The 13,883-nt window shown below is 37.4% G+C and overlaps 1 protein-coding gene across 1 annotated transcript in view; it reads left to right on the top strand.

The window, feature by feature from the left end:
* The first annotated feature begins 1,147 nt into the window (after positions 1-1,147).
* The window catches only part of capn9.L (calpain 9 L homeolog), a 47,269-nt gene continuing 34,533 nt past the window's right edge, over positions 1,148-13,883 (top strand). The window contains 2 exon segments of the mRNA NM_001092528.1: positions 1,148-1,402; positions 13,624-13,693. Coding sequence (NP_001085997.1) covers positions 1,190-1,402; positions 13,624-13,693 — 283 coding nt within the window. The 5' untranslated portion in view covers positions 1,148-1,189.

Below are 13,883 nucleotides of genomic sequence, written 5' to 3'. Positions count from 1 at the left end.
GAAGTCTGCCAAGGGAAGCTCGGCTAGACGTTGCGTTGTCTTCAATCGGTATTGTATTACTTTTCTTACAATATATTATTCTTCTCTAATGATGATCAATGTGTGTGTGTTTTATTTCCACCCCTATATTTGATAAGTCTGCTGGGGGAACTTGTAGCAAGACACAGGGGCAGCTGGGAAATTGACAAAATGTCTAGCCCCATGTCAGATTTCAAAATTGAATATAAAAAAAATCTGTTTGCTCTTTTGAGAAATAGATTTCAGTGCAGAAGTCTGCTGGAGTAGCACTATTAACTGGTGCAGTAGAAAAAAAAAAATGTTTTCCGATGACAGGATCCCTTTAAGCAATCACAACATATACTGGTAAAACAGGGCATTCTGGATATGTTGGGGGGCCCTAAAATTAATTTGCTCTGGGGCTTAGTAAGAACTAGTTATGCCACTGATTACAAACAAGCCATGACCCAAGGGTGCCTTGGAGGGTATTATTTGGAATTTAAAAGCCATTTCAATAAACAATGTATAGCAGCAAAGTACTGAATTTATTTGGGAAAACTTTCTTAATATATACATTTTTAATCACACAAATACAAACTTCTTAATCACCAAGTTTGTCATACCGTGGGTGTGCAGAGAACCATGAAAGACATTTATCCTGTTTAGCAGTAAAATATTTTTTATCTATTGGCTTATACTAATTAAACCCTGGGATCTTGAATGGCATCCACAGCGTATGAGAGGAGCTTATTCCTATAAACTGTATAAGAGTAAATTAAACAATACACTGAAGGCTGAAAGTGCATTATACAGAAAGATTTTCAAAGCCTTTTAATTTTACTCTCACATCTCTATCTCTTAATTCCAGAAGATAAGACATACAGATTAAACTGATTTGCCAATAACTGTTAGTTTACTGGGCGTTTCTACTTATTTTATTTACCTTTGACAAAGATAGGTCCCTGTCAACTGTAGGTGGAAGGAAAGGGGCAGTAGTACATTCTCTAAATGTTTGCTTTATTGTAGTAGAAGTGAACAGTACAAGTTCTTCAGCATTTTCTTGTCTTTTTAGCTTGGAGCAAAATATCTCCTTGTGGGCATGAGCTTTGAACCAGTTAGTTTTTTCTTTTAAAGCTTGGCTCTTGGAGTACAGCACACAGATATCCAGGCTACTTCAGAGAATAGATCCAATATGCCTTACATCTATAAAGATCCAAGTCTTAAAGAAAGCATTGCCCAGCAAACATGTCGAAGTGTTCACTCATCTGGGAAAACATATGAGCAGCTCAAAAGCGAATGTCTCAGTAAAGGGGTTTTGTTTGAAGATGTTGATTTCCCTGCAAATGATTCATCCCTCTTCTACAGTGAGAAACCCAGTGTTCCTTTTGTTTGGAAAAGACCTAAGGTGAGATCTAAAAAAAATAATAATAATATATATATATATGGGTATGGGACCTGTTATCCAGAATGCTCAGGACCTGGGGTTTTCTGGATAACGGATCTTTCTGTAATTCAGATCTTCATACCTTAAGTCTACTAGAAAATCATGTAAACATTAAATAAACCCAATAGGCTGGTTTTGCTTCAAATAAGCATTAATCTTAGTTTGGATCAAGTACAAGTTACTGTTTTAATATTACAGAGAAAAAGGAAATCATTTTTAAAAATTTGGATTATCTGATTATAATGGAGTCTATGGGAGATGTTCATTCTGTAATTTGGAACTTTCTGGATAACGGGTTTCCAGATAACGAATACCATACCTGTATATATTCTTCTTAGCTTAGCTTAGGAAATTGTAAATGCAAAAATAAAATGTTGCCTTGCTATTGCCTTCACTGATGGTCTTGATAACTTGTACCCATGAAACAACGTAGAGTAGCCAAATCGTCCAACCAAGAATGACAGATTTGTTTGTCACAGAACATGGCAGGCAGTATGGGAACTGAAGTCTTGGCCAAAGGGGAGCTGGCTATGTCTCAATGATACATGTAGTCAGAACCAGCAGTGCAGAAATACCACACAAACATACATTTAGGGGCACATTTACAAAGCTCGAGTGAAGGATTCGAATTAAAAAAACTTCGAATTTCGAAGTGTTTTTTTGGCTACTTCGACCATCGAATGGGCTACTTCAACCTTCGACTACTACTTCGACTTCGAATCGAACGATTCGAACTAAAAATCGTTCGACTATTCGACCATTCGATAATCGAAGTACTGTCTCTTTAAGAAAAACTTCGACCCCCTACTTCGGCAGCTAAAAGCTACCGAAGTCAATGTTAGCCTATGGGGAAGGTCCCCATAGGCTTGCCTGCGTTTTTTTGATCGAAGGATATTCCTTCGATCGTTGTATTAAAATCCTTCGAATCGTTCGATTCGAAGGATTTAATCGTTCGATCGAACGAATAATCCTTCGATCGTACGATCGTAGGATTAGCGCTAAATCGTTCGACTTCGATATTCGAAGTCGAACGATTTTAGTTCCTAGTCGAATATCGAGGGTTAATTAACCCTCGATATTCGACCCTTAGTAAATCTGCCCCTTAGTTTAGTGGCTGAAATAGATTTTCTTTCATTAGGGAGAACTGTTTTTTTGTTTACAACTATACCGTGACAGCACAAAAATTCCTTCCTTAATGACCAAATTAAATTTTTTGACTGCTTTCTGCAACAGCTCTGTTTGTTTTCTTGGGTGGCCATATGATCATTAAGTACCTGACGTCTCCTCTAGTATACAGTGTGGCCGTGTGATTGGCACATTTTTCTATTCTCCTTAGTACTGCCATGACTGCAGCAGTATTTATTGCCCTTTTTTGCCTGTTTAGCTGCCACTATGTCTATTTGAAAAGTACAGTATGATAATACAGTAATAATATTTACAAAATGACCATTTTATAGGAATACCTTGGGCATATTACCTAACTGCCTGGGATTATAGAATACAGAAACTGGTGCTTTCCTGTGAATAAAAAAAAACTAACATTGCATTATGGGAACTATATAATTTTTTAATATAGAAGAATGTAAATGAACCAACAATAGCTTACTGCAGGTTCTAGCTGTCACTACTACCATAATGTGAATTCAACTCACAGATGTTTATGGTGGGCTACTGAGGTTAGAACAGCTGCATGTTTAAACACTGGTGAGTTTCAGGATGGTTTAACTGTGAATCTCATTGTACTCCTCAGTAACCATCTTACAGTAGAGGGAATATGTTCAATTATACATGTATTTTAGGCTTACTTGCCACAGGTCACTTCCCAATGACATTAATAGGATGTGTCACTTATTTACTGCAGCAAATCATGCACTGGAAAGCTTATACACTATAATGGCTTTTGCAGGGCGTCCTCCTGGGCTTGCCATTGACGTCAGCGAAAAGACCCATAGCAGGCATAGCAAGAAATTGGCAATTTAATCAAGTTAAATTAAGGATGTAGACAGGCGAAACTAACACTGCATGCACTACATAACACTGAATCAGTAGTAAAGTCATGGAACACAAGGGAAAAAAGCAAGAGGGGGAACATATATTTATCTTGCAATATTTCTATTAGACCAAGGAAAATAAAAATTATAGTATAGTGACAATTTAAACTGACTCAACCCCCTTCCCCCACCAAGACTGTGACCCTTTATGTCACTGTCATTCAGAGCAAAAATTTTCCTTATAGGTTTACCCCTGGGGGGGGAAGTATTTATTCACTATTCCTGCATACTTGTATGGCAAATGGCAGATGCTATTGCCTGTTGAGGTATTTGGGCTCTGATTATTATTCTTGTTATGGTCTGGGGAGGTAATCCCCAGGCCACATTGACTACCATTGGTTGTCCACCCTGCTAATGTTTTTGGAAGTAATAACTTGCTTATTTGGCTCTGTATGATCATTTGTATCTACAACCTCTTTTTAAGTATAAATGTACAGATGTTCGTTTTCAATACTTTTGTGTATTCTTCCTCCAACACTGTTGAGCAATCAATCTTCAAAATTCAAGAAGAGTTCAAGAAGTATCTGGTTTTTTTCAAGTACTGCTGCCTATAAAATATTTCCAGTAAAAATAAGCATTAAATATCAACAACAGGCCCAATAAATAGTGACTGTGGAATTTTACCGCAGCCCCTCTATTTGCAAGAATCCACAGATTGCCAGTCCAGACCGTACAGATATAGGATCCGTTATCCGTAAACCTGCTATACAGAAAGCTCAGAATTACTGAAAGGCTGTGTCCCATGGACTCCATTTTATCCAAATAATACACATTTTTAAAAATGATTTCCTTTTTCTCTGTAATAATAAAACAGTAACTTGTACACAGTATATGAGCCAAACTAAGCTATAATTAAACCTTATTGGAAGCCAAACCTGCCTTTTGGGTTTCTTTAATGTTCACATGATTTTCTAGTAGACTTAAGGTGTGAAGATCCATATTACGGAAAGATCTGTTATTGGGAAAACCCCAGGTCCCACGCATTCTGGGTAATAGGTCACATACCTGTACCGCAATTCTTCTGCTGGTGACCATTATATCTTTGATCACCTTGCAGTTTTTATGGACTCCTGGTTCATGTAATAATTATGTGGTGTTCCCTAAGGCTACTAAAGCAAAAAGGTGTGGTATTATTTAGAAACCTTTAACTTATATACTGTAACTGGTATATCAACTAAGCACTTGAAAACCTTTATCAGAATAAATAGCATGAAGGAACCAGGATTCACTGTGATATATTTATTAATGTGTTTAAATAAAGATACTGTAGTACCAAAGTTATCTCTATTTCATAATGCCCAGTGTAGACTCCAGATATTATCCAAGGGGAAATACATGCAAATATTTACAGTAAATATTTTTGTTTATGAACTGTGTTTGCTATAGTGTAATTACTATGACATAGATCATATGCACAACCAGACATGGATCCTGTAGTCTGGTATGTAGACAGTAAAACACACAGTTAACTGACAGACATGCAAACACGCTTTATTACAGAGAGCTAAGGGAGACAAACTATGATAGAGGGAAGAATAGCTGAGGTTCTACCAAACTATCTGAGAAACCAAAACATTACTGAGAAACAAAGTTAGAATTAGAGAGCAGCCACCATTCTGTTCCCAGCTACCATAGCATAGGTTGCAATCTTCACTGGAGGCTTGGACTAAATTGCTTCATGAATGTGTTTTTGCAATATCCATTAAGGATAATTAATTCTAATCTACATGAGGACTATGCCCACCCCTGCTCAGCCCTGCAGCCCATTTCCTTGGCTATAAATTCCATGCCATTTCCCACTCTTCCAGTTCTGATAAACACTTGTGAGCTCAAACACTTACAGACCAAAATACTAAACTTTATGTGGAAGAACTAGCCCCCAAGGTTAAATAAAAAAACGTTTTACATTACTAGAAACAAAGGCTGGGTCTTCCTAATCTCCTTTATTATTACTATGCAGCCCAAACTTTTCTTACTTTACACTTGGACCTCTTTGGATAGACTTTGGAAAGGTGTAAACCACCATGCACTGCAGAAGCTATGGTCTGGACACCACTAAAGCAGAAAAGTACCCGAACATTAGCCCATGTCTAGGGGGCCAATTTACTGACAATTGAATTTCGATTTTTTTTTTCTTCCATGAATCTCTAAAAATGTGTTGTTTTCTTATTTTTTTTAAAAAGCTCTAAAAATGTTATATTTACTAAGTATAAAAACCACTAATACAAAACTTTGCCAGGTAAAAGTTGTTGAGGTCCTATAGAAGTCAGTGGGAACTGTGTTGATCCTTGTGAACCGTTTTACATCAATTTGATCTTTTAAAGGTTTTAAGTTTTTTTCCGCTAGGAATTGTCTTAAAAACTCAAATTTTTAGAGGTTTTCAAGGTATTTGTATTTTTTAGCATATTGTTAAGTGTAATTTTCCATGCAGATATTTTAATAAATGTCATGACACTCGTAGTTTTAGGGGAGCATTTACTCACAACTGAATTTCGTTGCTTTTTTACAAATCTCCAAAAATTGTTTTCTTTTTTATAAAAATAGTTCTAAAAATGCAAGTTTATGAAAATGTATGATTTTTTGTTTTTTTATGAAAACCTCTAATACAAAACTTCGCCAGGTAAAAGTTGTAAGGGTCCTATAGAAGTCAATGGGAGCTGCATTGATCTTTTTGGACTGCTCTAAATCAATTTGCACTTTAAGGGGTTTTCTTATTTTTTTCTCTAGGAATTGTCTGAAAAACTAAGGGGGTTATTTATCAAAGTCTGAATTTATCTCAATATTTTCTGCTACAAACTTCAATCAAATCCGCTATGGTTTTTTACGCTTATTTATTATTACATGTTCCCGAAAATTTGCTTTGCGCGTAAAAATCAGATTTTCAATTTTTTTTCGGATATTTTCATCTGATTTTCACGAATTTCAATTTTTTTTTGGAATTTTCACCCGAAAACTTCCGGGTATTGCACAAAACCCAGCGCACATCAAAAAATCATTGGGACTTCTCCCATATATGCAACCTCAACAGCTCTGAGATGCCGGATTTTCAGATTTCAGACTTTTCCATCCTCAGGGTTTAATAAATTCCCAAAAATTCGTGATTTTTAAAAAGTCTGATTTTATAACAAAAAAATTAAGAATTTTTCATGATTTTTGCATTCGAAGTTTAGTACATAACCCACTAAATGTTTTAGAAGTTTTTGAAGTATTCGTATTTATAAGAGCAATATTCAGCATAATTTTCCATTCTTTCTTTTTTTATTCAGATTTTTTAATAAATCTTATGACTTTTGTAGTTTAAGTGGGTTATTTACTAAACTCCGGATGCAAAAATCATGAAAAATTTGTGATTTTTTTTTAATAAAATCGGACTTTTGAAAAATCACGAATTTTTTAATTTATTAAACCCCATGGATGGAAAAGTCCGAATCCGGCATCTCATACCTGTTGAGGTTGCATATAATTCAATGGGAGAAGTCCCAATGATTTTTTGATGTGTGCTGGGTTTCGTGCAATACCCCAAAGTTTTCGGGTGAAAATTCTGAAAAAAATCGTGAAAATTGGATGAAAGCAAATTTTCGGGAAAATGCAATAATAAATAAGCATAAAAAACCGAGCAGATTTGATCGGAGTTTGTAGCAGAAAATATTGAGATAAATTTGGGCTTTAATAAATAACCCCCTAAGAGTTTGTGGGTTTAGTCATGGTTTCAAAAACCACTAAAACCATGAAAATTAGACTGTTGTCACACTGACAATATTGGATAATGTTAAAGTCTAGTCAGGTCTCATGTCTCCCTGGACCCCAGCAGCACATATATAACAAAAACGCTTTTTTACCATGGAATATAACCCAGCACTATTTTTTTTTTTAAAACGTTTATTTATTACCAGCACAAAGTTGTACAGAAAAGTAACATGCATTCAAGGCAACCATTGCCACACTGTGCTGGACATTTTAACTTTAAACCCCCGGGGGAAAAAACAAACAGCAAGAGAGGGGAGAAACAAGAAAAGGAGGAAGAGATAGAGAGAGAAGGGAGAGATCAAGGAGAGGCAGTGGGAGATCAAGGAGTGAAGGGAGGGGTATCCCCGACCCAAAAAGTATGAGACCAACCCCACACAGAAATACTAAAAAAAAACAAGTCAGTATCGACCATATAGTCTCAGAGCATAATTAGCTACGAAGGAAAGAATCAGCCTCCCAGTCAACGAAGGCAGAGATTCTACACAAGCCACTTTAAGTTAAATCCGGATCATTAAGCCAGTCCAAAACAGGTTGAGGGGGGGACTGTGCCCTGTTAGTATAGGATTCATATTGCAGTATCCAGAGAGTCCAGATTTTAGAGAACTTCGTGGGGCATCCACGAGCTGCATAGATTTGTTCCAAGGTCGGTAGAGTTTGCTCAACCAACATTTTCCAGAGGGTGGTTGTGGGTGGGAGAGCGTCCTTCCATTTCATGGCAATTGCCTTTTTAGCAAAAAAGAGCAGGAAGGTGAGCAGTGTTTTCTCCGTTCGTGAAGTGACAGTGTCATCGAGATAGTTAAGTAATAAGACTGAGGGGTGTAGTTCTACCGGTAATGCCATTAACTGAGAGATGCACGCAGCTACCTCAGTCCAGAAATTACGTATAACGGGACAGCTCCAGGCTAAATGGAAGAAGTCAGCATGAGCACCCTTACACTTGTTACACACATCAGGAAAGGAGGGGTTGATTCTGTGCAAAATGTGGGGCGTATAGTATGCTCTATGGAGAAACTTAAATTGTATAAGTCTATCCCTAGACCTGATGAGGGGCTGAATGGATTCGGCAAGGATAATTTCCCAGTGGTCGACCGTGAGGTCAGGAATATTTGCAAGCCATCTCTTAAAAAGGTCACCATTGGGAATCAAAGTACACGTTCCAACCTGGCGGTATAGAGTTGAGAGGGGTTTGGCTAGTCTTTCTTTCCTAAGCAATTTTTCAAGAGGGGGTACCTCGACAGTAGGAGGGCCAGAGCGGAATTGTTGATTAACTGCATGTCGGAGTTGCAGGTAACGGAAAAGTAGCTTATTAGGTACATTAAAGTTATCCTTAACTTGTTGGAAAGAGAGCAGACTATTACTCTGATAAATATCCCCAAGATATTTTACATTATAAGCGGCCCACAATTGTGGTTCCGGCACCGTGGTCAAACTATACAGGTCCGGGTTATACCAAAGTGGGACATGCGGCGACAGTACCTTTCCCAGTTTCCCCGACCGTGCGGATCCCATCCGCCAAGCTTTAAGTGTGTTTACCATCATTGGGGTGATAGTGGTCATGGAAGGTGGTAACCCAGCACTATTTAAATTTTTAGAGCACTAACTTGTTGACCAAGGTAACTCACTTTGACCCAAGTATATTTACATGATCATCGTCAGCTTCCTTCTTTGGAGGCCTTTACAGCTGCAAATTTTTCACTACATAGCAAATCTAAAGGGTAATTGGACAACAGCAAATCTCTATTACTAGAAGCCTCTTACAAAGTTATGTTGAGATGGCCTTTAACACTGGAAAGAATTGCCAAAAGAATTGTTTTTGGAGCTGTGCACAGATGGGCTCCTTGTATAATTTTAGGTGGACTTGCCCTACAGTGACATCATTCTGGATTAGAGTGAAAACCACTATATTCTCAATATTTCTTATCAACATTAGACAAGATCAAGGAACAAGCTTTACTTATCTGTAAATGCAAAGGGTTCACTAAACTTCAGCATAAATTATTATAATTATTGTAATTTTTCACCTTCTAAAGCAGCTCTGGGAGGGGAGGGGGGTCGTTGACGCTGTAAACTGTTCTAAATGGATACATTTAGTAAGGTACATTTCTTATCTTTGTCCCTGCTGAGCAGAATCTCTGGGTTTCATTACAGGCAGCCAAATTGATACAATAGTTGCTAATACTCCAGAGATGCAGCTGAGAAATGTATCAACTAAATGTTGCAAAATTGTAACAGTTTAGAGCGCGCCTGAATTACTGAACTGCCAGACTCAAACACAAGAGACACAAACATTCAACTTTAAACTTGGATTTTGGAAAAACAGTAACAAATAAATGAAAAGTAATTGAAAAAAGTCTTTATTTCTGGGGAACAATCTAAAAACAAATGAATTGAAAAAACTGTTTGGAAGGTGAACAACTCCTTTAAAGGTGTTTTTCACCATCGAATTAACTTTTAGTATAACGCAGAGTGTGATATTCTGAGACAATTTGTGATTGGCGATCAGCAGCTCTCTGGTTTGCAATTTCAGCAATTTGATTGCTAAGGTACAAATTACCCTAGCATCCATGCATTGATTTGAATAACAAGCCAGAATATGAATAGGAGAGGGCTGAATAGAAAGTTGAGTAATAAAAAGTAACAATAACTATAAATGTGTAGCCTTACAGAGCATTTGTTTTTAGATGGGGTCAGTGACCTCCATTTGAAAGCTGGAGAGAATCAGAATAAGAAAGTAAATAATTCAAAAACTATAAAAAAAATTGAAAAGTTGCTTAGAATTGGCCAATCTATAGCATACTAAAAGTTAACTTAAAGGTGAACCACCCCTTTAAAGATTAGGCAACCATGACTCTACTGTAGGCAAACCGATTCACTAACTGGCTTGTTACTGTCGTTATAATTTTGTTGTGGTGGTTTCTTGAATATGCCACTATACCATTTCATTAACTTTACAATTGATTTGATGATATAAATCAGTAACAACAATCAAGTACATACCCCTTTGGTCTGTAAATACCCACAGTTTTATTGCAACGGTTACTTTTTTTAGCTACAGTGTTATATTTATGTTATATTTTTCTTTCTTCTTTGTTTGTTTCTTTATGACTAGGATAATCCTGATTTTTATTACTGTTTGATATCAGGTGGCCCAGCTAGTCCTTTAAAAAATCAGAATAAAAATTATTGTTAAAAAAAGAAAGAAACTCCATGCAATTTTTACACGTTAGTTGTGGCATCCCACTACTATATTATATTCTCAGATTATTGTGATCTTTAGTTAGAGGCTCCTCCATTCTAAAATGTGCAAAAATGACATCTTTGCTGGGAAACAGATTATTGTAGTTCGGTACAGCAGTCATCTGAAGAGGCACAGATTAAAGATCTTAGTGGCTGCATCCAATGTCACAGTAGTAAATACTTGTGATTGGGCTTGGGGTTACTGTACTTGCAATTTCAGAGATGATGGGCATATGTTTCCAGTTCTCTCTGGAATCAACTTTGATAGCTGAGGGTTGTGTCTGGTTACTAACCAGGTGAGAACTCAACATATCTGCTGCTGGCTGTGGCTGTTTACATTCCCTGCCTGCTGTCTGCTTCTGCTCCAGGCCTTTTCTCCATACATACTCCACGCATACTTATTCTGATGTATACAACAATATGCCAGTGAGTGATGCTAGAGACCCTAGTATGAATTTTGGCAGCTGTTTGTGAACCTAGTAAGTATGTCAGTTTGATTCTGACCTGGGCACTGCCTGCAAGGAGTTTGCAAGTTCTCTCCTTGCTTGTGTGGGTTTCCTCCATGTTCAAAAACATACAGGCAGGTAACTTATCAAATCCTCCATTACAGGCTCCTCCAAATTAAATTCAAACACAAAATACAATGCTTTTTGCACCCTATAAAGGTTTCTCTCAAGTTTCTGCCTGACTTTAGAACTTACTATAAACCTTGGAGAAAAACATGCAGACAATTTCTAAGACCACTCTGTTTAAAGGGGCAGAACAGCAATGGGGTCCAATCTGAAAATAGTTTGTAGGTTCACCCTGTCCTTGAGTGGGGTTCCAATGAATACTGTAGTTTCCACCCACACACCAAAAACATACAGACAGTTTAATTGGTACCTGATTAAACTGACCCTAGTCAGGCTCGAATTTTGGGCTTGAACACCCATAGGCCTATGGGTTCTAGCACATTCCCCCTGCATTTATGAGCATGCGAATGCGCCGAAGCACTGGGGATTATGCATAAAGATGTACGCGTCTCAGTGCTCTTTAGGTTGCAGCTGGGCGGCATACTGCCCCTAAAAACTTCTGGGTCAAGGCCACAAAGGCCGTGGACCTAGTGCAGCAGGAGCCATGTCAACCGGCCGTAACCTAAGGAGCACCGGGGAATTGAGCTCCTGCGCATGTTCAGGGAGTGTGGTGCGCTTGTGAGGCCAAGGGGCACTAGAACCCAGCAGCATAGGGGCACTGAAGCCCGAAATCCCATCCTGTTAACTGATGTACTGCTTCTATGGTGCATTTCAAAGTCTTTAATTCCTCAGCAACAGACTGCACACAATTTGTAACTGAGCATTAAAAACCAGGTTACACTTACACTTTACACAGGAGCTTTAGTGACACAAGCAGGGAAGCTTTTAAAGGAATAGTTCAGTGTGAAAATAAAAACTGGGTAAATAGATAGGCTGTGCAAAATAAAAAATGTTTCTAATATAGTTAGTTAGCCAAAAATGTAATGTATAAAGGCTGGAGTGACTGGATGTCTAATAAAACAGCCAGAATCCAACTTCCTGCTTTTCAGCTCTATAACTCTGAGTTAGTCAGCGACTTGAAGGGGGGCCACATGGTACATTTCTGTTCAGTGAGTTTGTAATTGATCCTTAGCATTCAGTTCACATTCAAAAGCAACAGATATGACCCATGTGGCCCCCCCTCAAGTCTCTGATTGGTTACTGCCTGGTAGCCAGGGTAACCAGTCAGTGTAAACCAAGAGAGCTGAAAAGGAGGAAGTAGTGTCCTGACTGACTTGTTACACATCCAGTCACTCCAGCCTTTATACATTACATTTTTGGCTAACTAACTATATTAGAAACATGTTTTATTTTGCACAGACTATCTATTTACCCGGTTTTATTTTCACACTGAACAATTCCTTTAAGCCCCAGTTATTTAAGATTTATCTTTGTAAATCACTGTGTAAAGGTGTCGGCACTATACAACAGGATAATAAAAAGTGACTTAATCTATTAGAGTCCTGGAACACTAAGGGGCGTATTTATTAAAACCTCGATTTTTTTCTGGTCCAGTTTTTAAAAGGGGAAAAGCTCCCCTTCTCCAGATGTCCCTTTTACAATTTGAAGACGTTTCTTGGCATTGTGATCTGCTCTGGTCTTCATAAAATAATCCGAAAAAGTCGAGGTTTTTGGGGGACAACTCATATTGTACAATTTGCACGATTTTGTTGAGACTTTTCCTGCACTGACTTTTCCGGTCTGATTTTTTGATAACTTAGGTAAATTCATGGATGGGATCTAGGTCGATTTTGTTTTAATAAAAAATTTGAAAAATTTGAGTCTTAGTAAATACCCCCCTAAATATGTCCATGACGGATTCCTAGATTGATATAAGAAAGCCTATAAATCAGTTTAAGTCATATGGGAGAAAATTGTAAAATATAAATTAAAAAAATAATTCCTTTCTTTCATTATTCGTTGGTTATGGCCAGTTGCTTTTTAGAGTTATAGTATAGCACACAGGGACATTTGCCGTTGGGAAAGATTGAAACACAGGCAACAAATCTCCTGAAAATGCTTTCCCACCATGTAAATTGCCAGTGGGAGGAAACTATGGGCAATTTTGGGGAGATTTGTCAACCATGGTAGCGGATTTTTACCACAGGTGATAAATCTCCCCCGTTGATCAATATTCATTTCAAATATTGGAGTCCTTTATTCAGAGTACAATGGCCAAAACCAAATGTGGTAGACAGGCATGGGCAAGCCAAAAACTCAATACAATGAATAAAAAGCCTTTATATAAACACTGACAAAACTATAACCCATAAAAACTCAGTGTAATCATTGTATGTATAAAGGCATCACTAGGCTGGGTAAATATTTGGTTTTATTACACACAGTAAGCATAGGCATATATATATAATAGAGTGGCGGATAGCAAAATAAATATTATGTTATACTCACCTTATGTTGGTTGGTACATAAAACTGCTTTATTGCACATGAGCCATTTGTTTTCATTGGAGCCCCACTCTTTTTGTTGGCAGGGCCTTATTCATTCCTTATTATATTATATTGAAATACGTATACCACCAATAATGTTTATCACTTTTTTCTTATTTTGTAAATTTCTTATTCACACTTTTTCACAGGAAATGGTTGCAGATCCTGAGTTCATTCTAGGCGGTGCATCCAGAACTGATGTTTGTCAAGGTGACCTTGGTAAGACAGACATTCTTACTGGATTTTCAACTTTTCAATCTTTTATCCGGAAATCCGTTATCCAGAAATATCCAAATTATGGGAAAGCCAACTAGAGTCCATTTTAAGCAAATAATTACATTTTTAATTACACTTTTCTCTGTCATAAAAAGACAGTACCTTGTACTTGATCTGGATAACAGGTTTCATA

Source organism: Xenopus laevis, chromosome 5L (assembly GCF_017654675.1).
Source record: "Xenopus laevis strain J_2021 chromosome 5L, Xenopus_laevis_v10.1, whole genome shotgun sequence".
In the NCBI taxonomy this organism is placed as follows: Eukaryota; Metazoa; Chordata; class Amphibia; order Anura; family Pipidae; genus Xenopus; species Xenopus laevis.
Note: the sequence above shows the minus strand (reverse complement) of the source record. Positions and strands in the feature narration are given on the sequence as shown.